Below are 26,984 nucleotides of genomic sequence, written 5' to 3'. Positions count from 1 at the left end.
TAGAACATAGGATATTATATTCCATTTGATTTTGCTTTGTAATACTAATGGTCTCCTTAAATGTTTTCTGTTATTATTTTATAACATTATGTAAGAAACTAACCAAAACAAGTCTTTCATACTTTTCTCCACCATTCCATAAACTTATTTAACATTTGCCCTGTTATTTTTGCAAGCTAAACGAAATTCTTAAAATGCTCTTGTTTCTATATTGGTAAATTCAGTTCATATTTATATATTGGTCACATTTTGAATTGGCAGCAATATTTTAAATCTTATAATAATTGGATAGACCACTTTCAATGTATCATTTGCTAGGTAGTGATAATTTGTTTTTATTTATCCACAAGAGGAGCTTTGACACCTGTTAGTTCAAGTGCGCTGACACATTTAAGGCCTCTTTCACTCCACTAAACTGTTGCATCTGGGTGGAGCAAGAATTATGGCACAGTTCTTGACCTTGGAACACTGGTTGGATTAAAGGATTCAAGTGGATGATCGAAGTTGTGGCTGGATTTAAGTGAGGGCCAAACAATGTGGGGATAAATGCTGCCGGAGCCAGGGGCTGAAGTGTTATGTGAGATGAGTGGAAGGGAGCAGCAACTAAATGCAGGGGATGACCTGCTAAGAAAGTGGGGTGTGCGGGGATAATGGTTGGAGTCAGAGTTGAAAATGAGATCGGAGCAAAATGTGGCTGTGAAAGGGGATGTAGATGAGCAACAGGGAGGTGACGGCTGTGAGAACTTAGGGAAGCAGAAACAGCAAAATGCTGCAGGAACGTGTGGTGGATGGCGGTGATAGACGCGTGCTGGTGAACTGGAACTGTCTGTACAGCCGAGGCCGGAGAGAAGGCAGTCAGCCCTGCCGCAGGCAAAACTCGAAGATGCTTCGATAGGAGCTGTTTCTGCATGTGCTGCTGGGCTTGTAGCTGTAGGAGCTTATATTTATCTATTTCATCAGGAGAAAATGTTATGGGCTGTTGAATTAAAGGGGGGGAGAGAGATTTATGACACATTTCTAATTCATCTTCCACTTTGTCGGACATCTGCATAGTTCTGTCATAGTAAGAGTTTATATTTCCTTCTCCATGATTCATATGTATGCTTACATCCTGTAAGTCTAGATTTATTTGGTCCTCTTTGGTCTCTGTTGAATCAGTAACGCCAGCATATCTATCAGATGGAAAAGCACCAGGGAAATCATTTGGTACTGGGTCACAGCTTTGAATAAAAGGTTGGGCTTCACTAATTAAAGGTTTTGATTGTTCTTTTATTGTTGGGTTCCTTTTTATGTTTAGCGACTGAGACTCTGTTACTATGTGAATTATACCTTTAGAAAGATGGTTATCACAATCAGTGTCTGCTAAAACGGTAATATTTGTCTGTGAACTTCTGATTTTGTCTTTCTCAGTAGTCCTTGGAATGACACTGCCTTTGTCATTTCTTCTTTTAGTCGTGTACTGTATTTTTTCAGACAAAGGCAATGCTGGTCTGTTACAGCCCGGTGATACAGGTTGAACTGTGCACTGGCTTTGTGAATGAGCCTCTAATTCATTTTTACAGCTGTTTGAAGAGACCTCAAAATTAGTTGATTGTTCCCGACACTTCTTGGCTTGTACTCTTTCTAAAAGGCTTTTGGCTGTCTGGGGGGTCTTCTCGCCTTCTGTAACGTTCAACTGAGTGGTTTCTGAAGGGCCCCTGGAACAGGTCCTTGGAAGGCAGCTGACATTCTCAGAGTCACACTGTAAGGGCTTGACTGTTCCCAGATCACAAATGTGAGAGCTGTCCGAAGACTCTTGATTTCTCTTTATTTTATTTAAGTAATAAATTCTCTCTCTTGAGTAAGAGCCTAATCTGCTGCGCTGAGGTCCATGGCAGTGAGGTGATTTTTCACTGCCACCGGCATAGGAAACCTGTGAACTAGAACTGGAATCACAATGGATGATTCTAGTAGATTTCGTCTCTGAAAATTGGTGTTGATTTTTGCCCAATTTATGTCTCTCTCTGCAGGGACAATATCTATGTTTGGAGTATTTCTCATTTTTAAATGATTTCCACAATTTGCAGTTCCTATCTCTCTGTGTTTCGGGCTGTAGTCGGTTGCTCTTCATGATCTCATCAGACAAGCAGAGGCCATTGTGCTTTCTGCGTTTCCATTTGTGCCTTTCGGCGGAGTTGTGTTCTCTTTTACAAAAGTGGAGCAGATTACCTCTGCCATTATCATTGAACCTATGACGCAAACAAGTACTTCTCAAGCTGGACCCGCTGCTAGGGGATGTGTCCAAAGGGCTAGAACGTCCATGCAGAGATGATTTTAGAGAACATCTCTTGTGGCTTTGGTTTCTGCATCCAGAAACATGGCTGGCCATGCCAATGTGGTTGCTATTCAAAATTACACTGAAGTCCTTCCCGTGGTCACCGTGGTCCCCTTCTGCATAAGGACTAGAATGACAGTTGAATTGGCTTTCGTCTTCAAAGTCTGAATGAGGATCGCAGGGGATCAGTTTATGCTTTTTAGTCCTAGAGATGTAGGGAGGAAAAGACAGTCCCTCATTTGCATCATTTAAAACTACCCTCTGGCAGCTTTGCCAATGGGCCCCTGGAGGTTCCTCATGCTCATTATCGCTATTGTTATTTTTTCCTACACAATCCTTTAGAGACTTACCAAGGTAAGCAGGCACTTCAGGAGTTTTCACTTTCAAATTCTTTTCACTAAAATTACGTTCACTCTTATTTGGCTCAGAATCATGGTAGCCCAAATTATATTCTCTCTGGAAATTTTCCCAATCTGGATTAGCTATCATCATCTTTGGTTTCAGAGACCGATTATCTTCTTGGATCAATTTTTGTTGGTCCTTTATTAAACCTGAGACTTGACTCTCTATTTTATTCTTCATTTCCAAGGGTTCCTCACCCAGTTCTGTTTTTAATTCCTGGGGATTAGGGCCATACTTTGTGTTCCGAGAAAGCTTAAAATCAAAATATAATGGGTTGCAGCCATAAGAGATACAAGGCTCTGTTTTCGTAAAGAGCAGAAGTTCTGTAGGCCATTGAAGAGTGGTGTGGCCATCCTTGCTTTGTACGTGGAGAAAAGGCAATGGTTTGGATGTCACTTCTCTTACAAGTCTTTGCACATTTTTGCTAACTCTTTCTGTTTTATCTAAAGATGTTTCTCTGTTCTCCAGTCTGGAATTTGGATTCAGATACATTGTACTCTTTTGTTCACTTGGCTCTGGCGATGAAAACTCATCCAGGCATTCAAATATTCTGGCATCACTGTGTTTGTAAATGGTTGGTGGGCCGAATGAAGCATTTGCTTGACTTGGGTGATTAATGTGGTTTTCTGTAGTGTTCTTCAACATGTTTCTAGTTTCTTTTTCTCTATTAGAAGGCGTAAAATCCACATCTGAAAGATGAATGTTAGATTTAGATAATGAAGCATGAATGCCAATTGAATCTTCTAGTGTTCCATCAACAGAGTAATTTTTGTTTTGCAAAATTTTAGAGCTTATGGAGAAGGTATTATGCAAAACCCTTTCCAGATGGCTTGGTGAGATGTTTACATCTTTTTCCTTAGTAAGGTGTGTATCCTCATTTGCAAACCTGCAGCACTTGCATTTCTCTGCAGTTTTTTTTGTCTTATAAAGGGGCGACTTGTTACAATCATGGGTTTCTTCTGTGTTCTCACTGAAAACTGATGCTGAAGATTCTAACTTTAGATGCACTTTTTTTGAAAAAGAAAATGATACTCCTGTCCTGTGATTTGCATTGCTAAGATCTGAAGATGTTTGTGCTATCCGATTTCCAAATAAATAACGTCTGTCTGTTTGCAACTGGTGTCGATTTGGCCCGGTGGACCGCAGTTTATCAGAAATGCTTCTGGGGAGATTCTTTCCTTTAAGGAGAAGTGCACCCTTCATGCAAGATATCTTTCTACCATTCTTAACTGGGAACATTTCTTGCTGGAGTTGCTTTTCTGTAGTTACTCTGGGGGCTTTGTATGCTGGTCCATTTCCAGAAACACTGTAAATACAATAAATATTTACATGATTAACACATTAGGTTTGGAATTGTATCTATATGTGAAGATTTCGTAGTGTTTCTATGATGAATTATTCTACAATTTATGAACTACATCTTCTGTATTATAACCATCTTATACTTGCTTATACAATTCAGTTTAACTTTTATAGTGGCTACTTCTAAAATGCATTGTGTGTAGTATTTTGAAATTTTTAAAAAGCAACAGCAAATGAATATCTTATCCTACTACTGCCAAAGAAAACAAGTATTGCATTTACATCACAACATATGTCATCCAGATGCTACTAATTCTTTGAAATAGAGATTTAGCATTATTTTACTAAGAGTATTCCAATCAGTGCATACACATTAAATAAGGAATTAAATAGAATTAAAAGTCACTTCCAAAATATTAAATTTTTTAAAATTTGCTTTTATGTATAGGTTTTAGCATTTAATAGTTTTGGGCTTTCTCAGTTTAAAATTCCTGCATGTTTGTTTCCTTTTGAAACAGGGTAGTTAGTTCTTGCTTTATTATTTGTCACTAATTTGACTAATTATACTAAATGTATAAAAAAGTACACACATTTACAAGCCATCTCAATATCTCCAATGACGTTAAAATCTTTTCTTTTGTTCTTTACTACCCAAAATATTTTACTACCATTTGTGCATGTATATGTTTTATCTTTTAAAGCCTTTAAAAGATTATGCATTCTACTGAGCTTCATTAGTAATTTAAACAGAAAACTGAAAATGCCAATACAGATAAGAAATGAAACTCTTTAGATTGTAGTTATATGCCCCTTTATTGTTCTACGTATAAACCCTTACTACAAAACAAGGCTTCCCTGGGAAGAAGGCAGTATAAATCACATCCTTTATCTGATTGTTTGCTTTTCCTTTTGCTTGTCCCACACGCTTGATGTATTTGCTTTTTTCTATTTTGGATTTTTATTTCACTTTTATCCGTTCATTTGTTGCTTTGATAAAACATACTAAAACAACTGATATCTTCTTCACATGTAGGTCAAATTCTAATGGGGAGGAGGGCTTTCTGAAGCCTGTCTGAAAAATTCTTTCTTGGCTGCACTTAAGATTATTTGGCCAATCAGCACAGAACTCCAGAGTCACATTCCTTTGTCCACCAAATTTCCTGTACTCACTTTATTGTCCTTGTATGTATGGTATTGCAGACACGTTTAATTACCCTCCTTTTATTTTTGAAATGAATCTGCTTGTGAGTTTGTATGATTTTGTAATTTTTCCTTTTTATTTATATGACATATTTATTATATAAATATTATTGTATTTAGTCTATATTTTATATATCTATAACCTTTTACCAGAACATAGCTACAGGTTGGTTTATTTGGGTTAGTTTTTACTAGTACTTCTTGGGCCCTTTTAATTTAAATTTGATCAGCTCAGTTATATTTTTGTCTCTGATTTCTCTGATTATTGCTTCATCCCTATCCTACTTTCTTATCTTAGAATTTATGTATTAAAAATATTGGCTCTCTTGAATTTTCCTTTAGGTCTATGATACTTATCTCAGTACTCTATTCTCTTTTGTCTTTTGCTGTAGTTTAGGGATATTTTCTTATATTTAATTTCTATTTCACTGACTACATTTTTTACAATATTCAATCTGTTGTTTACAATTCATGTCCATATGGATTTTAATTTACAAACAATAACTTTAGCCACCATTTAGTTTTTTTTTTTTTTTTTTTTTTTGAGACAGAGTGTCACTTTGTTGCCCGGGCTAGAGTGAGTGCCGTGGCATCAGCCTAGCTCACAGCAACCTCAGACTCCTGGGCTTAAGCGATCCTACTGCCTCAGCCTCCCTAGTAGCTGGGACTACAGGCATGAGCCACCATGCCCGGCTAATTTTTTTGTATATATATTTTTTAGTTGGCCAGATAATTTCTTTCTATTTTTAGTAGAGACGGGGTCTCACTCTTGCTCAGGCTGGTCTCGAACTCCTGACCTCGAGCGATCCACCCGCCTCGGCCTCCCAGAGCTAGGATTACAGGCGTGAGCCACCGCGCCCGGCCTCATTTAGTTTTTAATGATTTCAGATTACTTCCTCTTCATGAATTAATGGCTGTAGCTTTAGATTTACAGTGTTCCTTGAATATTGTAGAAAACTAAGTTTAGAAAATTTTTAAAACTGTATTCTTTTCCTTACAGTAGTTGTTTCATAATGAAAACTCTCCTCCTATTCATCACATTAATCTCCCTTTTTTGAATCATCTTTTCATATTCTTTGAGAGGAGGCTTTCGGCATATTTAATATGAGAAATAGGGAGGAACACACTAAGATAGTGTGCAGGTTATTGAATATTTCTTTCAAGCATAAAGAAAAGTAAGGAGCACAGAAGCTTACTACAATGTTATTGGCCTTTTAAAGTACCTACAGCCTGAGGATAGAAGGATGTGGTCTAGAAACAGCTGCAGCACTGAACTTTGCCTTGGTGCCAAAGAAATTCTTTTTCATATTTGTAGCCACACTCGGGATTAAGTAGGAAATATACTTCTGAATTAAGTTACCTTCTCCAGGAATGTCAATCAATCAATCTAATATTATCAACTGTGTTAAACTCAGGAGAAATTACTCTAAAAGTCTGGGACATGGATATAATTGTTCTTCCCTTCCAGATTCTATTATCATGCAGTCATTTTAGTATTTCTTTGCTACATTATATTTTGTATATACATTTTCTTAATACTATTTTTGCTTATTATCCTGGCACCGTTTTGTACATTTTCTTGCTTTGATTTGTGTTAATCTAAATGTTCTTTTCTGTATTACTGTTTTATTTTACCATTTATCTTTCTAATGTGAAAGCTTCTTCCTTTTATATTCTTTTAAATATTTTTAAACCTCTTTGCTCTGATTGCTTTTGTATTATATTTTTGTCTTAGCTTCTTGTCCTTAATGCTTGTTCTCATTTTATAAACTAATCTGCATTTATGGTTATAGATTTTTTTACAAGTTTTAATATTTTATCCTTATTGTTAACCTCTAATAACTTTCATTTTCATGCTTTAATTTTTTTATCTTGTTGCTTTATAGACTTTTATTCCCTTTTTCTTAAATCTAGTTTATTTTAAGGTTTTGGAAAATCCTAATTTTCTCTCTGCGGTGTCTTAAATTCTATAATTTTAATGCAAGTTTGTGTCTTATAACATTATTAAAGCTTTAATTTTTTCCTAGCTTTATTGAGGTATAATTAAAAAGTAAAAAGTATATATATTCAAGGTGTACAATGTGATAATTTCATATATGTATACATTGTGAAATGATGACCACAATAAGTTAATTGGCACATCAATCATACACATAGTTACCATTTTGTGTGTGGGGAATCAGGACACTTAAGATTCACTCTCTTAGCAAATTTCAAGTAAACAATACAGTATTATTAACCATAGTCATTATGCTCTACATTAGATTCTCAGAACTTATTTATCTTATATCTGAGAATGTATACACTTTGACCAATATCTTCCCATTTTCCCCACTCATCAGGCCTGGAATCCACCATTCCAGTCTCTGTAAAGTTTTAATTTTTATAATTATAGCCACATTTATTATTTCACTTCCTTCTTTAAAACTTTTTCCTTAGTTTCCTTGTTTTTTTTTTTACCTAATTATTTTTATTTATAATGGCTAGTAAGAAAGTGACTATAAAGTTAGCCTTTTAATTCTTATTAATGAATTGTCCATTCAAATAGTTCTCCAAATTTCTAATACTCTGCAACTTAACAAATGCACAGTTTAATCCTCTCCTGTGCAAAAAGCATACTTTTCAAACAGGAAAGAAAACATACCAAAACAATATGATTTTTTTAAATGGTATCATGTCTTTTTTTTTGTTATTTGTCTGCCAAGAACAAATTAGTCTGATAACATTTAATATAAAATAAATACAATGGTAATAAGATCCCCATTAAAATATATACCAGAGAAGCATATGTTATGAAATTAAGGTAGCATGGAAATTGATTCCTTTATTTATTTATTTTTTATTTTATTTATTATTTATTATTTATTTTTTTATTTACTCAGGATATTATGGGGGTGCAAACATTTTGGTTACATGTGATGTTATTTGCCCTGCCCAGGGCTACAAGCCAGGGCTACAAGCGTGTCCCTCCCCCATACAGTGCATTCTGCTTCCGTTAGTTGTGAATTTACACCCTCTCCACACCCCCCTGACTGGCATGCAGTGAGTATTACTACCATGTGAACAACTTAGTGTTGGTCAGTTACTATCAATTTGATGGCGAGTACATGTGGTGCATGTTTTTCTATACTTGTGATACCTCACTTCGAAGGATGGGCTCAGTCTCTATCCAGAATGATATAAGAAGGGCTAGTTCACCATTTCTTAATGTCTCACATTATCTAGGTCTTATGCAAGAAACTTCATCGTCTCAGAATCAATGGTCCCAAATTTTTAAATTTTGGAAAATTGTCCACATCAAGATGTACGACACTTAGATTTACACATATGATCACTTCACGTACAGAGAGTGAATATCCTCTCATGCAATAACTGGTCTGGCTGAGGGACCTCTTTGGTGTTGGGTAGAACTACCCAAGAGAGAGCCAAAGTTGACTGTTCTTTATAAGATCCATCACCAGTTTTCTGCCATCATTTTTCAAGAGTCTAATTCAAATAGTCTCACTACCAGTAAATTCCTCACTTTTCTCCACATTATCATAAAAGGATCTTGTTCTCTGGATCATCCTACTCAGAAGCCCTCGTTATGAACATAAGAGACAGAGAAAGCTTGTCCAGGAAAAGGGTAATGCATATGCTTTTTTTTCTTTCCTTTCATTTTTTAACTTTCATTTGTTAATTCAGCTGCCAAAATAAAAATATTCAATAATTTTCTTAAGTGACTTCCTTTCAGTCATGAAGCTGTTTAAGCAGAGAGAGCAATTGACTGGAGAGCGGGTGGTGAGTAGTGGAAAAGAATGAAATAATTTTGCTAGTTACAGTTTCTATATCTAGACAGCTGAACACTTGTCTTTTTTCCTAACAATATAGACGTACCATGGCCTAGAGAGCTTATGTACTTTATAGAGAACACCAACCCAGCTGTGGCTAGGTTTGTGTTTGTTTAGTAAATAAGGTTTCCAGAGGGACACATGAAACTTAATAGAGTATATCTTTTAATTTTGAAGGCCCTTGATGGGTAGCTCAGGCAAACTTAGAACTTCTATACAAAAATATCATTTTCATCTTCATCTTCATCATCATCATCATCACTATCATCACCACCATCCTCATCAAGGTGCTCTGATCTTTTGTTTATTTCTCCCAGAGGAAAATACAGAAAGAGTGAGTAGGAATGTAGAAGTGTGATGACTTTCATAAAAACAAAACAACCAACCAGGAGGGGTGGCTCACACCTGTTATCCTAGCACTCTGGGAGGCTGAGGCTGGTGGATCGTTTGAGCTCAGGAATTCGAGACCAGCCTGAGCAAGAGTGAGAGCCCCCCCATCTCTAGTAGAAATAGAAAGAAATTACATGGACAACTAAAAATATATACAGAGAAAATTAGCCGGGCATGGTGGTGCATGCCTATAGTCCCAGCTGATCAGGAGGCTGAGGCAGGAGGATTGCTTGAGCCCAGGAGTTTGAGGGTGCTGTGAGCTAGGCTGATGCCACAGCACCCTAGCCCAGGTAACAGGGCAAGATTCTGTCTCAAAAATAAATAAATAAATAAATAAATAAATAAACCAACCAAAATTACATTTGTTAAGACTACTCAGATTTGCTGTTGTGGCCTTAAATGACCTCTCTAAAGGCTGCGTCTGTATGGTGGAGCTTGCCCCATTTATTATGATCTGTCTTATTGTATCTCAGCATTAATCACTCAAGAACTGACATCTTCCCCAGATTTTTTTCCTGCATGCTACCTTAACAATCATAGGATGTTTCCTTCTAAGTTCTGTTTGACAAGGACTGACTGAGTTCTTATCAACAGTGTGTTTAAATAACGTATTTGTTATTCAAACATATGTACTAAATGTGTTTGCAGCTTCTGTGATTGTATGGGACCCCAGAGCCTGCATTTTTGTGTTATTAATAACTTCACCTATGGATATAGGTTGTACCTTTATTTTTTCTTTATATTAAATTTCTCATTAATTTTAATATAATTATCTTTTATAAATTTTCATAAGTTAATTATTCTAAGGGTTACAAAGACATAAATATATGCAAGCTTAATAATAACTATTTTTACTCATAATTAATCCTAAAAAATAAATATTTCCTTAGAATCACATTTGAAGTCTAATATTTTGTGGTGATATAATTGAGCCACTCACTCCTATTTATTGTATATTGTTTTCCATTTACACAACAGGGGTTTTAATTCTGGCACAGAGCAATAAATTTCAGAATTCATCAGGTTGCTGTCAAGTACACTAATTAGCTACATTAGTGTTCTACATTATGATTCATATGAACACAAATCACAATCTGCAAATTTAATTGCATTCCAGGTAACAAGTTTGAAACATTTAGTGGTTTCAAGCTTTTGTAAAACTGCTATTTTTCAGCTACAAGAATGTATTAGTGTAATGCTTGTTATATCATAATTATCAAATTAAATGGCACTATGTGGTAAATTTAACTGCATTAATTACATCTTGTTTGTCAACCAGACAATGATAATGCCTTTATTCTAGATTAAGGTGTTTACAGGGAATGTACAGAAGATTTATTTTCCCCCAGTAGACACATTACTATTTATGTTTTATAAAATTATTATTCCAAAACTCAAAAAAATTATTAAGGAACTATGTTAGTCCATTTAAGTCAACTGGGTGGAATAAATAGTAGTATATTAGAGTCATTCTTGAATCATTTCATTATAGAGAACATTAAATTAACAGTATTGGGAAGGAAAAAAATCCAGTGCCAAACATAATTAATTTACTTTAATTATTAGGAATATTTGCCTTCCAACATATCTGTTGTTTAATTATTGTTTATATTGTTATAGTGAACCGAGTAGATGTATCTTGAAATTTCCCCATAGGTTGAAGAGTTCTGAACCATCCCAAACACCTCTAATTCTTACCATTCAGATTGCTGCCTTAACTCAGCCAGTTGATGAAGTCGCTTAAGTGCTTTTTCTTGTTTCTTCTCATCTTTCCATGACTTGGAAGCTACATTTCGAGCAAATTCCCGTTGCTTTAATTCTTTCAATCTCTGTTGAAAAAGAAGAACAACAGTGAGGATACTACAAATAAGTAATGTATCCTTTTTCATCCACAAAGCCTCTTTATTTAACTTTATCCTGAGTGTAGAGGTGACTTTCTGGATAGGGAGAATAAATAAAAGTATCTTCTTCATCGATGCTATTCTATGCTCCAAGATAAATTTGATAAATAGATTTAGTTATCAGCTAGGTTATTTTTCCAAGCTTGTCAGAGTCACTGCAGAAATGTGCTGCAAAGCTGGACCCCAGTCCTTGCTAAGATCACCCTGGCTATATAACTGCCATCATCTGTGTGCCTGTGAAACCACAAATGGGAAAAGTGTGCAATATATGAGTGGGTATGAAGGGAGAGAAGGTTTTGGTGTGCACCTTTCTCCCCCCGACCTGCCCCTGCTTCTCACTGTAAAATTGATGCTTTTAAATACATTGAGTGGAATCAACTTGTTTCAGTAAAGAGCATCTTTTACTGTAAAAGATTTAGTTCCAACCTCTAAATGGAATTCTTCATTCATTTTTTGGTTGGAGATATTCATCAAATGCAGATTTCTATGTTGTTTCCAGGAAGACAAAAATGGGTCAGGGATTTAAACTCAGGATAGAGGTTTGGCCTTGTTTGATTTAAGTTAAGCTACTACTTCTTTTAATTAATCTTTTCTCTAAAACAATTGACTTAGATGCAAATTAGATGCTGCTCATTAGCTGTTTGCATTTCTACTTTAGATTCTGCCACTAAAAACACCTAATGATATTGAACAAACTGAGAAACAGTCACAATCAAATGAACAACTTGAAGTTTGGGACTTAATCCTGAATTGGGAGTATATTTGCAGATTAGCCTCTCTTAGCTCATACAAAGTGATTTTAACCGGTCTAAAATCTGTATCTGTTTGATTTATTTTCATTTACCAAATCAAATAGAAAAGATGTTTCCCAGGTATGGGGAAAACTACATGGCTATCCAGTCAGGTATTATGACTGTAGCAGACTATTTCCCACCAATAGAGCAAGGGTCAAACTTTTAATCATTAACTTCATTCTTGAAAGGGAACATGCTCATGGGAGATGATGGGCAGATAACTGCATCTAAGCACAGTATCTAAAGACGAAGGCAGACCAGCCTTTCAAAGAGAGAATATTCTGAGCACAAAGAACAAGAACGTCACAGAACTAGAAACAGCTGCAGGGAGAATAGTGGAGTCAACCAGAATTCAATTTTTGACAAAAACTTCAGATCCTTCTAAAAAATAGAAAATTTCAAGAAATAAAATTATGCCCTATGTGTGATCAGGGAAAAAACCTCAATAGTACCCTAGAGCTCATAAACAGCAGAGGATCTGAGTATCAAAGGGTAGACAGCCTTGTTCAGAAGATAGGAAGAAAGGGTTTTAAAATCCCCATTTCTATACACCCTCCTACTCACACTTCCTCAGACCTCATATGCTTGATAACCTAGTTATTAGAGTGACGGCTTGTCTTACAAGCAAAGACCTTTTAGAAATTATCCTATGCAATTTAAGAGCACACATAAAATTCAGTTCAACTAAGTCAAAGAGAGAAGTTGTCTATTTTGGAAAAGAGGAGAGGGCCTTTTTATTTTTCTCTCAGTTAGTACTTAACACAAACTACTATATATTATATTCATTTAATATTTGGTATTACCAGCACATAAAATTTGTATAACCTAAGTGAAGAAATTGATTCATTTATGGAAAACAATTGATACTTGACTCATTTTTGGCATCTTGTTTGAAAATTTAGGGTACACCTGTTTCTTTTATTAGCCTCTGAGATTCTAAGGCTGTACTTTTACTTCTGAGTTATATAAATGATGAAGAATTCTATCTCATTCACCCAACAACAAAGACTGTTAATTTTTACTATGTTAATCCCCACTATTTCTACCATGGGGTATGGCAATGTACAAATCAATTATTTTCCCTTCAAGAGAAATAGAAAATAAACAGATACTTTTGAAGAATAGTGCTGAGTTTCTTAATAAGGGTGTACACAACATTGTGTACATGTTGTGTTGAGGGAGTCAACAAAGTCAAAATGTTTTAAGGGACACACAAACCTGGAAGAAGAAATTTTGTTTAGAGACATCTTGCCACAGATTCGACTTATTCAGGGCCAAGTGCTCATGTCTGCATAGAGAAAAAAATCCCAGAGATCTGCCTCAAGTTTTCCGTGTACTAATCAGTGCATCTGTGTGAGGAAACTACTTCAGGCCAGGAAAAGAGTCACCTGAAATAATTTAAAAAAATCAAAAAACTGAAAAACAGTACCTACTATTCATATAAGACCAGGAATAGTGTCTGTTCTCTCCAAGAAAACTGGAAAAACTCATAGGACATTGAATAGAGAATTCAGGAAAGTCTTGCTTCAGTAGAGAATAATTGGCCATAGATTGAGCACTACTTAGGACTTGCCTAACAGGTCATAAAAGCAAGAAATACAAGTATAAAACTGATTCCAAGTAATTTAGCTGAAGAACAGAACCAAACACTAGGACATGGATAGCAATACAAAAAATAGCCCGCAAAAACAAGGAAAAATCACTGATATATAGCATCTAATAAAGGAATATGAGGCATACAAAGAAGCAGGGAAACACAGCTAAAAATGAGGAAAATAATCAACCATCAAAACCAATACGGAACTAACACAGATGCTAGAATTAGCAGAGAAGAGCATTAAAACCATTACAACTGTATTCTATGTGTTCAAAAAGTAGAGAAGAGACAGTGATCATTAAACAATGTGTAATTGGAGTCTCTGAAGAAGAAGGGGATATTAAAAAAAGATACAAAAATTTTCATATTTTCTGAAAACTATAAACCCACAGATTCACCCACTTATAAACCTGAAGCACAGAAATGTGGGTGAAATGACACCAAGGCTCATTATAATCAATTTTTTCAAAACCAATAAAAAAGTCAAATTGTAACAGCATCCAGAGTAAAAAGATACATTTATGAACAGAAGAAAAAGATAGCAGGATGGCAGAAGAATTCTCATTGGAAACAATGCAAGTGAGAATACAGTGAAGCAACATCTTTAAATTTCTAAAAGAAGAAAAAAACCTGTCAAAATAAAATTTTTTACCAACTGAAATAGCTTCTAAAAAAGAAGGTGAAATATAGATGTTTTCAGACATGCAAAAGCTGCTAGAATCACTAGCAGACACACATGATAAGAAACCTTAAAGGATATCAGCAGGCAAAAGGAAAATAAGATCCGTTAGAAATGTGTGTGTCTACACAAAAGAATGAACAGGAGAAATGGTAACTACAAGGATAAATACATAAGGTATGTTTCATCCTATTTTAATGTATTCAGATTTTTTAAGCAAAAACATTAACTGTGTTTTTTGAGGTTTATGTCAAACATATAAAGAAAATATACAACAACAATAGCAAAGCTTAGGAAAAGAAAAATGACAGTATATTGCTCAAATATTCTTGTGCTATACTTTGAGTAGTGTAAAAACAATTGACAGTTGACTGTCATTAGTTAAAGAAGTGTACTATAAACCCTACAGCAGCCATTACAATGATAAAAAAAAAGTGTTTTAGGCAATAGGGCAACAAAGGAGATAAAGGTAATCATTAAGTTTACTCAATCCCAAAGAAGGCAGGAAAAGAAAGGTAAAACAGATGGGACAATTATAAAATAAATAGCAAGACAAGAACTCAAATCTAAATAAGCCAATAAAAATTAAATGTTCATAGTCTAAACACCAAAATTAAAACATAGAGGGAGTATCAGTTTGTATAAAAGAGTAAGATCCAATTATATGTTGACTACAAAAACAAACTTTAAAAATAAAGACACAATGAGTTAGAAGAAAAGAATGTAAAAAGATGTACCATGCCAACACTAGTCAAAAAAAAGCTGGAGGGGTTATATCACTATGAGACACAGTAGATTTTAGAGCAAAAATATATTATCAGGAATAAGGAAGTTTACTTCATAATAATAATAGGGCAGATTAATCAAGATAACATAATAATGGTAAATGTTTAGGCATATAGTAACAGAGCTTCAAAATACACAAAGCAAAAATGGATAAAACTGCAAAGAGAAAAAGAAAAATCAAGAATTATAGCAGGAGTTTTCAATGTCCCTCCACTAAACAGCAACAAAATACTAATTGCAAATACCATACTCTGGAGAAGGTTACCACACAGTGAATATATATATGTTAATATTATAAAAGATCCTTACAATAATTGGTTTGTCTAATGAAGAGAGAATTGTTTGTTATTGGACAGATAGAGAGGACTTCCAAGAATCCAGAGGTCAAATTCTGCCAGCCTCCTGGGTTTTGGGTTTGCCCAAGTTTGTACTTTTCTTCCCTTGTTCTGATAATAACTCATTTATTTAAGTAATGGTACATACCATAATTGTCAGTAGTCTTCTTCAGTTGAAAGAAAAAATTAAGCCATTTGGGAAACAAATGTTCTTTGAGGGCATGTAGTGAATCAGCTCTTATTAAGAACAGCTCATGGCATACATATATCAGAAAAAAATGCTACTTCACATATTTACAAAGAATAATGAGAAAAATATGGTATTTTGTAAATGAAGTGGTGAAAAGTGAATCTATTTGTCATTTACAGTCTGCATAATAAAGATATGGGATAGGTAAGACTAGAAAAATACCTTGCATTCTTACACTTTAATGATAAAAGGTAAATGGCAGGAAAACTAAGCAACATAATTATGATACAAGAAAGTTGTACTTTAAATGCATTTTTGCATCTACTGAAAAGTATTATATCATTCTTTTCTCTTTATTTGTGTGGTGAATAACTTTTATTAATTTTATTGTGTTAAACTTTGCATTCATAGGATAAATGCTGGTTGGTAATTATATATTAATGATTTCCAAATATTGATGGATTTGATTTGCTAACATTTTTTATGGACTTTGCATCTATGTTCATGAGTGATAATAGTCTGTATTATCTTCTGTTTTAATGTTCTTGTGTCATCTCAGTACCATTTTAGTCAGTTCAGGCTGCTATAACAGAATAACAGAGATTGGGTGATTTAACCAACAAACATTTATTTCTAACAATTCTGGAGCCTGGGAAGTCTGAGATCAAGGCACCTGCAGACTCAGTGTTTGTTTGGTCAGGAAACTCTTCCTGGTTTACAGATGGCCATCTTCTTATTGTATCCTCACATGCCTAGAGTAGAGAAAGCAAGCAAGCTCTCTTGTCTTTTCTTATAAGGGCACTAATTTCATTCATGAGGGCTCTGAACCCATGACCCAGTTACCTCCCAAAGATCCTACCATCCCATCGAGGGTTAGGATTTCAACATACAGATGTGGGGTCGGGGACAAAAACATTCAGTCAATTACAAGTACCATGGTAATAATGGCTTCATAAAATGAGTTGGGATGTATTTTATCCTTTGTTTTCTAAAAGACTGTGCATAAAATTGGTATTATTTATTCCTTAAATACTAGATAGAATTATCATTATAATTAGTTCTATACCCTAATACTTTAGCTGGCTCTTCATGCCTGCACCACAGAAGTGCTATCTCTCAGTATTCTTCTTCTATCCCATAGGTACATTGCTACTGTGTTGCACTTGTTAAAAGTCGCAGAGTATGGGCCTGTAAGGGGTTTTGTCTCAATCTGTCTGTTTTCAGATTTGTACAGGTGTTGTCCACCTGTCATCTGAACAGAGGAGGAGAGGGGTATCTTTTTCCACACTTGATCTTAGTCAAAAGGCCAAGAAGCAGTAACTTATGCCTCAATGCTTCTGTCTCTCCACCAGCAGTCGACAGCTGCCTCGTGGCACTGTGCAGTTAGTTCCCAGTGTGTGAGCTTTTCTTTTTTTTAAATGCTAGTCTCGCACATATTAATCTTGCACTTCTGTGCACCTATGTCTCAGGAGTTGGGCTTTCTCAACACTCCTGAGCTTCTCTCACTTGTAGATGCCATCTCCCTGTACTTGCTGCTGGGTCAAAAGTGAAGCAATTATCTTCTGATCCCTCTTTAAGTGAAAAACAACCTTTGCCTTAAACTCACCCAGAGTCCAGAATGTGGGAGGATTTACCTTGTTTCTCCTGTTTCACTACTCACCTCAGGCAAACTTCTCCTGTCTGTAATACAAAGGAGCCTTTTTCATGTGTTTGCTCCGTTCGGAATCCTTGTCATGAGCACTTAGTGAAGACCACATAAAATAGTGGATGGATAGGTGCAGACTCACCTTGTGGTAGGGTTTCTTCCATAGCAGTATACAACTGGCTTTTCATTTCATTAGGTTACATGGCAAACCCTAGCTTTCTGATGGCTTGACAAAATTTAGCTTTTGTAAAACATCTAGCATGTTCTTGTTGCGATGGGAGGTGACATTTTGTTGTGACTTTCCACATCGTAAGTGGAAGACTTGGCTTATACACTTTAAATTTCTTTCTTTTTTTATGCAGCTATGGCTTTCCTGTTTATTCTTATAATCTCTAAGTGTTGATATAATTTGAAAAGATTTAGCTAGCATTATTATTTGTGGTAGGATGGTTTCTGTATTTTATTGGTTTACATGTTCCCTAAACCAGGCAATGATAGAGAAGGAATCTAAATAGGTAATATAATGCAAAAAGGCCCTTAGACAAAAAGCAAGGTTTTAAACTTTTTGTTAATGTTAATTTTATTGATCATTCCATGAACTTTCAATTAGAGTTGATCAGAAATAAATATATTAAAAACACAAATGTAATTAGAAAACTAAAATCTGAAAACAGGCCAAATGTCCTACACAGTTAAAGGCATTTGACCATTTGCAAGTTGGAATATTTTGAAACCTCTTTATATAGTAAGAGTCAAGTCTTGAATACCTCGAGGGTTTAAATCACATTTTGTCCTTCTTTGTATCAATTCTGTCAGACTCTATAGAGCCTGCTTTTTAGTTGTAAGGGAAATTACATGTTATCATACATACTTACTCTTTTTTAAATTATACAAAAGTATCTTTCACAAATGTGATTGAAGATGACAACTGGAAATTGCTCATTTTTTATATATATTTTGATAAAGGGAACACTTGTACATTGGTCCACAGAATTTATAGGTTGCCATTTCCTGATCAGATTTTGTCAACATTGTGAACTAAATGCTAGGGTGATGAGGTTCAGAGATGGTAGTAAATTTAGAGAAATTGAAAAGAGGAATAACTTTATTAGAATTCTATTAGGGTTGACATACACTACCTCATAATGTTAGGAAGAACATATTCTCATTTTATATCCTCCTTTATGTATTTGTCTTGCCAGCCTCTACCCATAACCACCTTTGTGCAACAGATAATAGACCCATTGACTATGGACATCTCAGTGGGTGTGAAGACCAACAAAAATTAATGTGAAGTCATATGCTTAGTCTTGTTCAGAAAGCATTTTAATATTTGTTAGTGATATATATGGGTATATATACATACACACAATTGTACAGAGATGTTTCTTATTCTCTGTTTCTAAATAATTCTTAAGGTACAGATAATAAATACAATTTAGCAAATTGTCCCAGGAATTTTAGCATTTGCTTAAATACTCACCATACAAAGAAATTATCTCCTTTGTCAATGACTCATTTAATAGGATGATGAGACTGTTGTCACTATCAATATGAAAAAACTCCATCAGAGATAAATTTTATGACTAGAAATAAAATCAATATATATGATACAAAAATCAATAGTATATGATAATCACAAAGCTAAAACAATGCTATGTTTAATTATTCTCTTCTTTAATGTCTCAATATGTTGAAAAGAAAATCTTAACTTCAGAGTCCTAAACTAGTTTAGCATTCATAATTAAATGCAGAGGTTCAATTTATAATCAGGTATAAACTGATTTTCAAAAATTGCTAGCACAATAATCACTTATTTATTAGTAGGAACTCACAGTGAACAAATTAGAGCAGGCCACAGTTTGAACTCCACTGGAGTCAGGAAGACAGAGAGTAGCACCTAACAATAGGAGGAATAAAACAAAGTGTCTGATTTCCAGAAGTATTTGGACAGGAGACAAAATGGTGTAGGGATTAAGAAAAGCATTCCAAAATCAGGCAGACCTGAGTATGTATCTTGTCTCTGTCACTTACTGTGAGACTCTAGGAATGTTATCCAATTATCCCTTGGTTTAGTTTGCTCATTTGTAACTTGGAAAACTATCAGTATCTACCTTGTAGAGTTCTTAGGATTATTATTTGAGTTAGGAAAGGTAAATCACTTAGCACAGCACCTGATACACAGCAAATTCTCAGTAAGTATGAACTATAATCACTTTAAGATGTAAGGAATGGTCAGGTTTTGTGGAATTTTGGAAATCAGGATGAGCAAGGATCACTTCATTCAACTGGCAGTAGGGTTCCATTGAGAGTGTTTGATTCATGTCCTTACTGAAAGCAGACTGAGGGGTTTTCATCTGGACAGTTTTATAAGACCAGTAGGTATAGTTTTTTTGTAAAAGAATACAGGGAAAGGAAGCATGCAGGGTATATTCCTGACTTGCCACATTTTAGATTAAAGCCTAATAATATAAGGTTATCTATGGTTAATTTTATATAAGAAAAGGTCTGTCTTGGCTTGAATTTTATTTTTGTGTTTAATCAAAACATTTGTAATTTCCAAAAATCCAAGATCATACGTCACTACAGAATAAAATTATAAATTTTTCGTTAAGACATGATATGTTGTCAGGATTTTCTTTGACAAATTTTATTTGAATTTTGCTATTGGGTATTAATACTATCCAAAGTGAATTTTAGGAAAGAGGGTAAAAGACTGGATACTACCATTTCCTAGAGGAAAGTAGGGAAGTGAAGTAGAAGACTTGTCATCTAGTTTCAAGTCTTTGAATTTTTTAAAGGAACTTGATAGCGAAATAGCAGAGCAGATGGTCTTCATAGTTCAGAGAGAGCATACCTGCTGCTTTGGTCTCTGCCCAGACCAAAAGCAATGCGACAAAGGGCTGATGCAGAGGTCAAGTTAAAGAACAAAAAGGTGTAGTCCTCACATATCCTCTCCAGCTTTCACGATGCATTTGATTCTCTCTCAGCAACAAGTAAAATAATACATATAGATATATATTAATATTTGCTAAAATACATTTATGAAATATTTGGAATCTAATTTTCTTCTTGGGTTCATTTTAAAAGCACAAACTAAGCAATCTTTATTTGCCTACCTGCCAGCAAGAATGCTTGGCATATGCATTGGAAGTGGAATTCAGCTGTGAATAAATAAATGAAGAAGCAAATTGATCAGGTCAGTGAGTCTCTATGCGTTTGGAATAGCAATACTCACAATATTATTGCTTACCAGTCCGAACATGCATGTGAACATCTGCCTACTCCCGTAGCCACTCTCCGTTCAACTTCACTGAAGCAGAAAGCACATGTGAAATGAATCTGCTCAAGTGTATCTACTTTTTCCTCTCTTAAATAGAATAACTCCTTCCATCTCTGCATTTTTCATCTATAGATCCCAGGGTACTTTCCATGCATTAATGTTTTTTCTTCTCTTGAGAGCAAAACCCCAAGGCAAAAGGCCAAAACTATTAACCTCATTTTAGAGATGAAGAAACAAACACATGAAAGGTTAAATGACTTGATCCACATCAAATTAGAGGCCAGAAAAAGAACTGTGACTTGAAAACAGAATGTGTAATCTTCATAAATGTAAGGAAAAATCAGAAGAGCTTATGCAGAATCCTGGACATTTATAATAGTTTCACTTTGTAAACACAAAAGTCTATCCAGTTCTGAAATATTGCTCATTGTTTAGAAATGTTTTTATCTAAATAATTCAGAAGACACTTTTAGATCATTAATGATAATCTAGAACAGGACAAATTGTAATTTGAGCAATAGTATAAGCAAAATAGAATTTAATTATACAAAAAGTCATCATTGTTTTCAGAATTTTCCACATTGAAATGGGACTTTCCTTATTCTCTGCTTTTTTTGCATGTCATTATCTTTCATGTATTCTGTTAAAGTACAAACACAGTGAAATGAACTAAAATATTTTTTAAGTCTCCCATGTTAGGAGTTGCAGTTTGGGCTCCTAACCATGATGAATTCCTTGCCGTGCCTAGAATGAATACATCTGAGCATCCTCCTTCTGATGTGACTCTCTGCTCTAAGGACCAATAGTGCCACAAGCAAACTAAGAATGGGTGAGAAGAAATGACTCTAGAGCTGCATATGCTGCCTCAATCTTCTTCCTCAGAAGTGCTAAATTAAATACATTATAATAGTTCCTGGGGGATTCTTCCAGTATCTGCTAGGATATGAATAGCTTGACTCTAAATCTAATTGCTGATGGTTAGCCAGTTGTGCTTGGACAATCAGGACCTAGAGATTCCTTGTTGGACTCATGTCTGGGCCCTCTAACTGGCTGAGCTCAACATTCAGGAGAGATATAGCAGACCTGAAGACACTGCTGTTTGTTTAAGTGTTAGTTTGGGGACGTTTGTAGATTTTAGGACAACCTGAAAATGTGGCTCATGTAACAGAAAAATTTCTTTATAACTCAAAGTGGACTAGAATCACCTCCCTTGCTTAGGGAGTGGCAAAAGGTGCTTCAGGTATGTGCCCCAGGCAAGCTGCCCCATCCCTTTCCAAGGCCCAAGATTCCCTGAGAAGTCCTCAAATGGCAAATGAATAGCTCTAGTGTTTCATTACTTCTGAGACATTATCCAGATCCTTCCACCCTCCAGCTATGGTGGTCAGGATCCAAATCAGCTATGGAATAAAGCATGGGCCTTTATTTAGTTTTAATTGCAACATTTATTTATTTTCTATACCGTGGCATATCCAAAGCTAAACTTTTTAGTGCCTTTGTAACCCATATTATATCAGGTAAGAATATAACCAATACTTTAAAAACATCAGTATCTCTAGTGACTGTTGCTCTGAGATTATTAATTCAATTACAAAGGAAGTGCCTTGGTGATGAGTAAATGGGGAATTGCTTTTCAGACTGGGTTAGTAGTAAAAGAGCTTTCAATTGCCACCTCTCCCCATGTTCGCAGCATAATAAGAGTATACATGCCATATCAGAATAGGATTAACTCCCATAATGTATCCACAGATCGACAGATCGTATTGGAAATATCTAGCATTTCTGGAATAAACAAATGAAAATTCAGTAATAAAAGGTTATATTTTGAGCAGGTATTTGATTAGACTACCATTTAGTAATAAGGCCTCAAGAAAAAATAATTAAGGGGCCACATGGAGCTTTCTGGATCTTTGAGTGCAGCTTTCTGGCTGGATCCAAATTTTACAGAACAAATCCTAATAAAGTCTGGATTTGGCGGAGGGCCCACACTTGGGGATCTGGAGGGCCACATGTGGCCTTGAGGCCACAGGTTCCAGGAAAAAAAATACTTCCAAGTATTCTAATGTACGGTTAAGAGAACCATTAAGAATGTTTTCCTGTGTGAGGTCCATTTCTATCTCTAGGGCTCCCAGGCACCTGTAGACAAGATCAAGTTCTTAAGGGAATCTTTTGTTTATTTATTTCTAAAGATTAGTAGAATTAATCACATTTTTATGAGAAAGTTTTAGGAAAGATGGTTTTGCACTAGGCCTCCAAAATTTAAAAAGGAAATCTTAAGAGAGTCCTATGGCAAACCTCTGCCCTCCGAGAAGATTGTGTGGTTCCTGTCACGAGGCCATCTTTACTCGGCAGGTTATTATCTGCTGTATAGCATTTCTTCCCAGCTGTGTGACACCTCCATGGTCACATCCTCCCCGCTCAGTTCATAAAGAGAACTTGACCTACTGCACCCTGACCCAGCTATCTGGCTGTTTCCTTAAGAGCAATTTCTTGTATTTCAGTATCTTGTACAACCTAACATTATATTGATTTTTAAGAGCTTTTTCAATTTCTACTTCATCCTCCCACTCTTTTATGCCCTAGTTTAGGGTCAGTGATGCCTGCTGAGAATATTGAAGGCAGAAGTATTTAGTCTGAACATACCTGCAAACTAAGACTTCCTTAGGACAGGGAAAATGTGTTTGAAATTTCCTCCCTAAATGTTATTCTAAAATAGAACTGCCTTTGGGAAGAAACTATTGAAAGAGAGGCAGTAACAGAACAAATAAATCAATACAATTATACTATGGTATAAATTGAATTTTGGAATACGTTTCTCTTATACAATAAATAGAGATGCTCTTTTAAGGCTAAAGACAGTTTGACTTGGGCTGTGTGTATCAGAAACTTGGCTTCAGTGCCTTAATCAAATTATATTTCTTTTAATTCTAACCAATAATCTACATTCAAGCATATCCTGGCACTTATATCTTCTCAAGGAAGTCCACAGCTCAGTTTTCTTCTGGCTTTCAGTTTCCTCCAACATAAACATGTGTGTTTATCCTTAAGGTCACAATATGCCTGGGAAATGTCAGACTATAGTCAACAATAAGTTATGATATACTTTAAACTAACTAAGAGAGTGGAATTGGTGTGTTACTAACACAAATAAATGATAAATGCTTGAGGTGATGGATACTCAAATTACATTGATTTGATCAATACACATTACATGCCTATATCACAATATCACTTGGATCCTATAAATATATACAACTATCATAGTGCTCATAATAATTAAAAATAAAACATTTAAAAAATGTCAGGCATTAAAACAGCACTCCAAGTAGGCAGCAAGTAGAAGGGCCCAGGGAAAAAGCTGACTCTATCCTTTTTTTATCTTCAAAGTAACAGCTTTTTGAAAGCTGAACTGAGTAGATTCCACTCCCACATCATTGCTAGAGTGATGTCAAATTTAAGTAAGGGGTGTGAGAAATCCAGGTTTTTAGTTAGGTATATGGCTATCCATCAAAATAAATCCAGGTTTTGTCAATAAGTAGAGAGGGTGGACTGGGCATTGAGTAACTGAAGATCAGTGTCTGCACTACTAAAGTTGCTAAATGTTGCCAAAAGGAATAGTTGCAGTTAGTGTTCAAGCAAAAGTGTATTGCTTCTTTCATATCTAAAATTCCTCTCCACAAACTCTCAATCATTAGGCTGCAAAACAGGATATAGAGAAGCATCCAGATAATTTTACTGCACATCCTTAATTAAAAATTACTTATTCTCTCAAGAAAGTTTAGGGATTGGTTCACTTTTTAGGCATATCATGCTACAAGTAGGGGTTAGCAAACTAAGAACCATGGGCCAAATCTGGCCCTCAGCCTGTTTATGTAAATAAAGTGTTATTAGAACACAGCCACGCCCATTTGTTTACACAAAGCTACTTTCAAGCTACACTGGCAGAGTTGAGCCCTGGCAAGAGCAATTGTATGACTTCAAAGCCAAAAATATTTACTCTCTGACCCTTTCCAGAAAGTTTGCCAACCCAGTTAGAGAAATAGCTCCATTCTTATTAGTTCAGGATGAGGGAGGTGGTTAGTTCCATATGTACACAACTTGTAAGATATTTTTCCTGAGAGAAATAGGTGAATGAAAAAATAGAAAAGCTGATGGTGATGAAAGAAAGATGTAATTGTATTTGAAGGAAAATATGAGTTTTATTTAACTGACAGTAATACATTTGAACCTCTAGAGTACAGAATTACCAGTGAATATGGGGAGTAACTTAGAATTCCTGTTACGATGTTAACTTAACTTTAATATTCCCAACTTCCTGTAAGAGTCTAACTGAATCAAGCTTGAATATTTTTATGAAAATAAGCCTAGAATAGTCTCACTGAATAGGATATCACAGAGCTATTAAATGCACAACTAATTCTCAGAATTCAACAGAATGAATCTTCTCTTATTTCAAGCATTTCACCAGCATTGCTCACAGAGAACAGCATTAGGCAGTTGCAAGATTCATGGTCTTTTCTCATACCTTGCCTATCTTTGCATGAAGGTATTGCTGAGCACATGAATAAGGAAAATATAGTTAAGTCAAGAGTGTCCAAATTTTCTAAATGTAAGGAGCATTATATCTGGATAATACTAAAATACTATTTTTCTTGTAAGTAAAACAGATGAGAAGTCTTTTAAAAATACTTTTATTCTATTTTTGTTTTCAAAAGTATAACTCCATTTATTAAGCACATTGTGGGAAACTCATGTCATATGTCTCATTGCTAATTGCAAAGCCTGAGAAACTAAGGTTTTAGCTGAGTATATACTTGAGAAAAGAGGATATTAGGCAAAGCTTTGTAAGCTTCTTCTTGCTTAATTTAATTTTTGATTCCTGTATCTTCTTAAATAAACTAGATTGTATTTTTAGAATAGAATTTATTTTCAAATTTCTCATTTTCTGAACAATAAAAACAATTTTTTTGTAAGTTCATGTTATTTTTTTCATGGGCAAACAAATAATTTGACTGGAAATGTATTATTTTTAAAATTGAAATTGTTTGAACAAAACTTTTTCAACATCCATAGCTAGTACTGTTCAAAAATGTTTTTTTGTATGTTCTTTCTTTTGATAACTGTAAATGCTTCTTGAAAAGCATGAAATGAATATATTGCCACAAAGTTCAGATTTGTACTTTAATTTGAAGTGGCAACATACTTCCGAAATTTTAAAATTTCAAAACATTGAAAGAATAGCATTATTCCAGTATTGGCCATTTTCAGATTTTTCAGTAAAGTATGACATTTAAGTAGAATAAAAACTTAAGTGTGACCTTATGCAAACTTATATTTGTATAAAATTTAGCCAGTGTTTGACTTAAAATTTGATGAATTCAATTCACTACTTTAAAAATATTACTTAAAAAGGATATTTTTAGTTATGTCTATGCTTTTCTAAGACTGTTTACATGGTTCATTGTGCATGTTATAGCTTCAAATATTTATTACATAAAAATTTATGTTGAAATGCAGAAGCACTAAGAAAAGCCACTTAGATTTATTTTGAATTTTTAAAAATAAAATAAACTCATAAAGAAATACAATGTAAACATCAGAGACTTTTTTTTTTTTCACTTAACCAACTAAAAAAGACAATGTTTTATAAAACCTAGTAGCACTGAGTATACGAGGAAAAAAGTATATTCATTCACTCTTGGTGTTAAAACTGATACAATCATTTTAGAGGGTAATTTGGCAACAGCAATTACATTTCCATCACCCTGACTCAACCATCCTACTTCTAAAAATGCATACTTCAGATACAATTGCACATCTGAATAAAGAATATTCCTTATAATACTGATGGAACTAAGTTTAGGAGGAAAAAAAAATCTGTGATTCCTAAGTCCTTGCTCTTAACCACTATTCAAATCACCTGTGATTGCATTTTTTTTTGTTTTGGAAATGATATACAAGTTATTACCACTTCTATAAACTCTATTTTCTTCATTCCTTTTTATGTAAGTCTCTTCCTTACTCTCAGTCCTGAAATTAGCTGAATTAAATTTAAGACAAGAGAAATTCTATTACAGCACTTTTGATGTTTTATTTCTTTCAGAAATATTTGGGTATAGAGCAGAATTCATCAATTCAGTGCCTAAAGAATCAGTGGCCCCCAAAGTTTTCTTTCTCAAGTCCAGACTCATATAACTTCCCAGCTTTTAACACTTCTAGGAATGATAAAATAAAAGGAATAAGTTGAGATGAGGATGTTTTAAGCAACTACAAATGAAAATTCACAATTATGTGTCAAAGTAAAACAAAAACAAGGACTGCAGGTGTTGGGTGGAGTAA

General features: G+C 34.8%; 1 protein-coding gene across 1 annotated transcript in view; it reads right to left on the bottom strand.

Moving 5' to 3' along the window:
• Positions 1–205: 205 nt before the first annotated feature.
• ZNF804B (zinc finger protein 804B) overlaps positions 206–26,984 on the bottom strand; it is a 459,373-nt gene continuing 432,594 nt past the window's right edge. The window contains exons 3-4 of the mRNA XM_045564023.1: positions 11,137–11,267; positions 206–4,022 (exon numbers count right to left, since the gene is read on the bottom strand). Of these exons, the coding sequence (XP_045419979.1) occupies positions 368–4,022; positions 11,137–11,267 (3,786 nt within the window). The 3' untranslated portion in view covers positions 206–367. The remainder of the gene's footprint in view (positions 4,023–11,136; positions 11,268–26,984) is intronic.

The sequence above is a fragment of the Lemur catta genome, chromosome 11, assembly GCF_020740605.2.
Source record: "Lemur catta isolate mLemCat1 chromosome 11, mLemCat1.pri, whole genome shotgun sequence".
Taxonomy (NCBI): Eukaryota; Metazoa; Chordata; class Mammalia; order Primates; family Lemuridae; genus Lemur; species Lemur catta.
The sequence above is the reverse complement of the archived record's forward strand: the minus strand, read 5'-3'. Positions and strand labels throughout refer to the sequence as shown.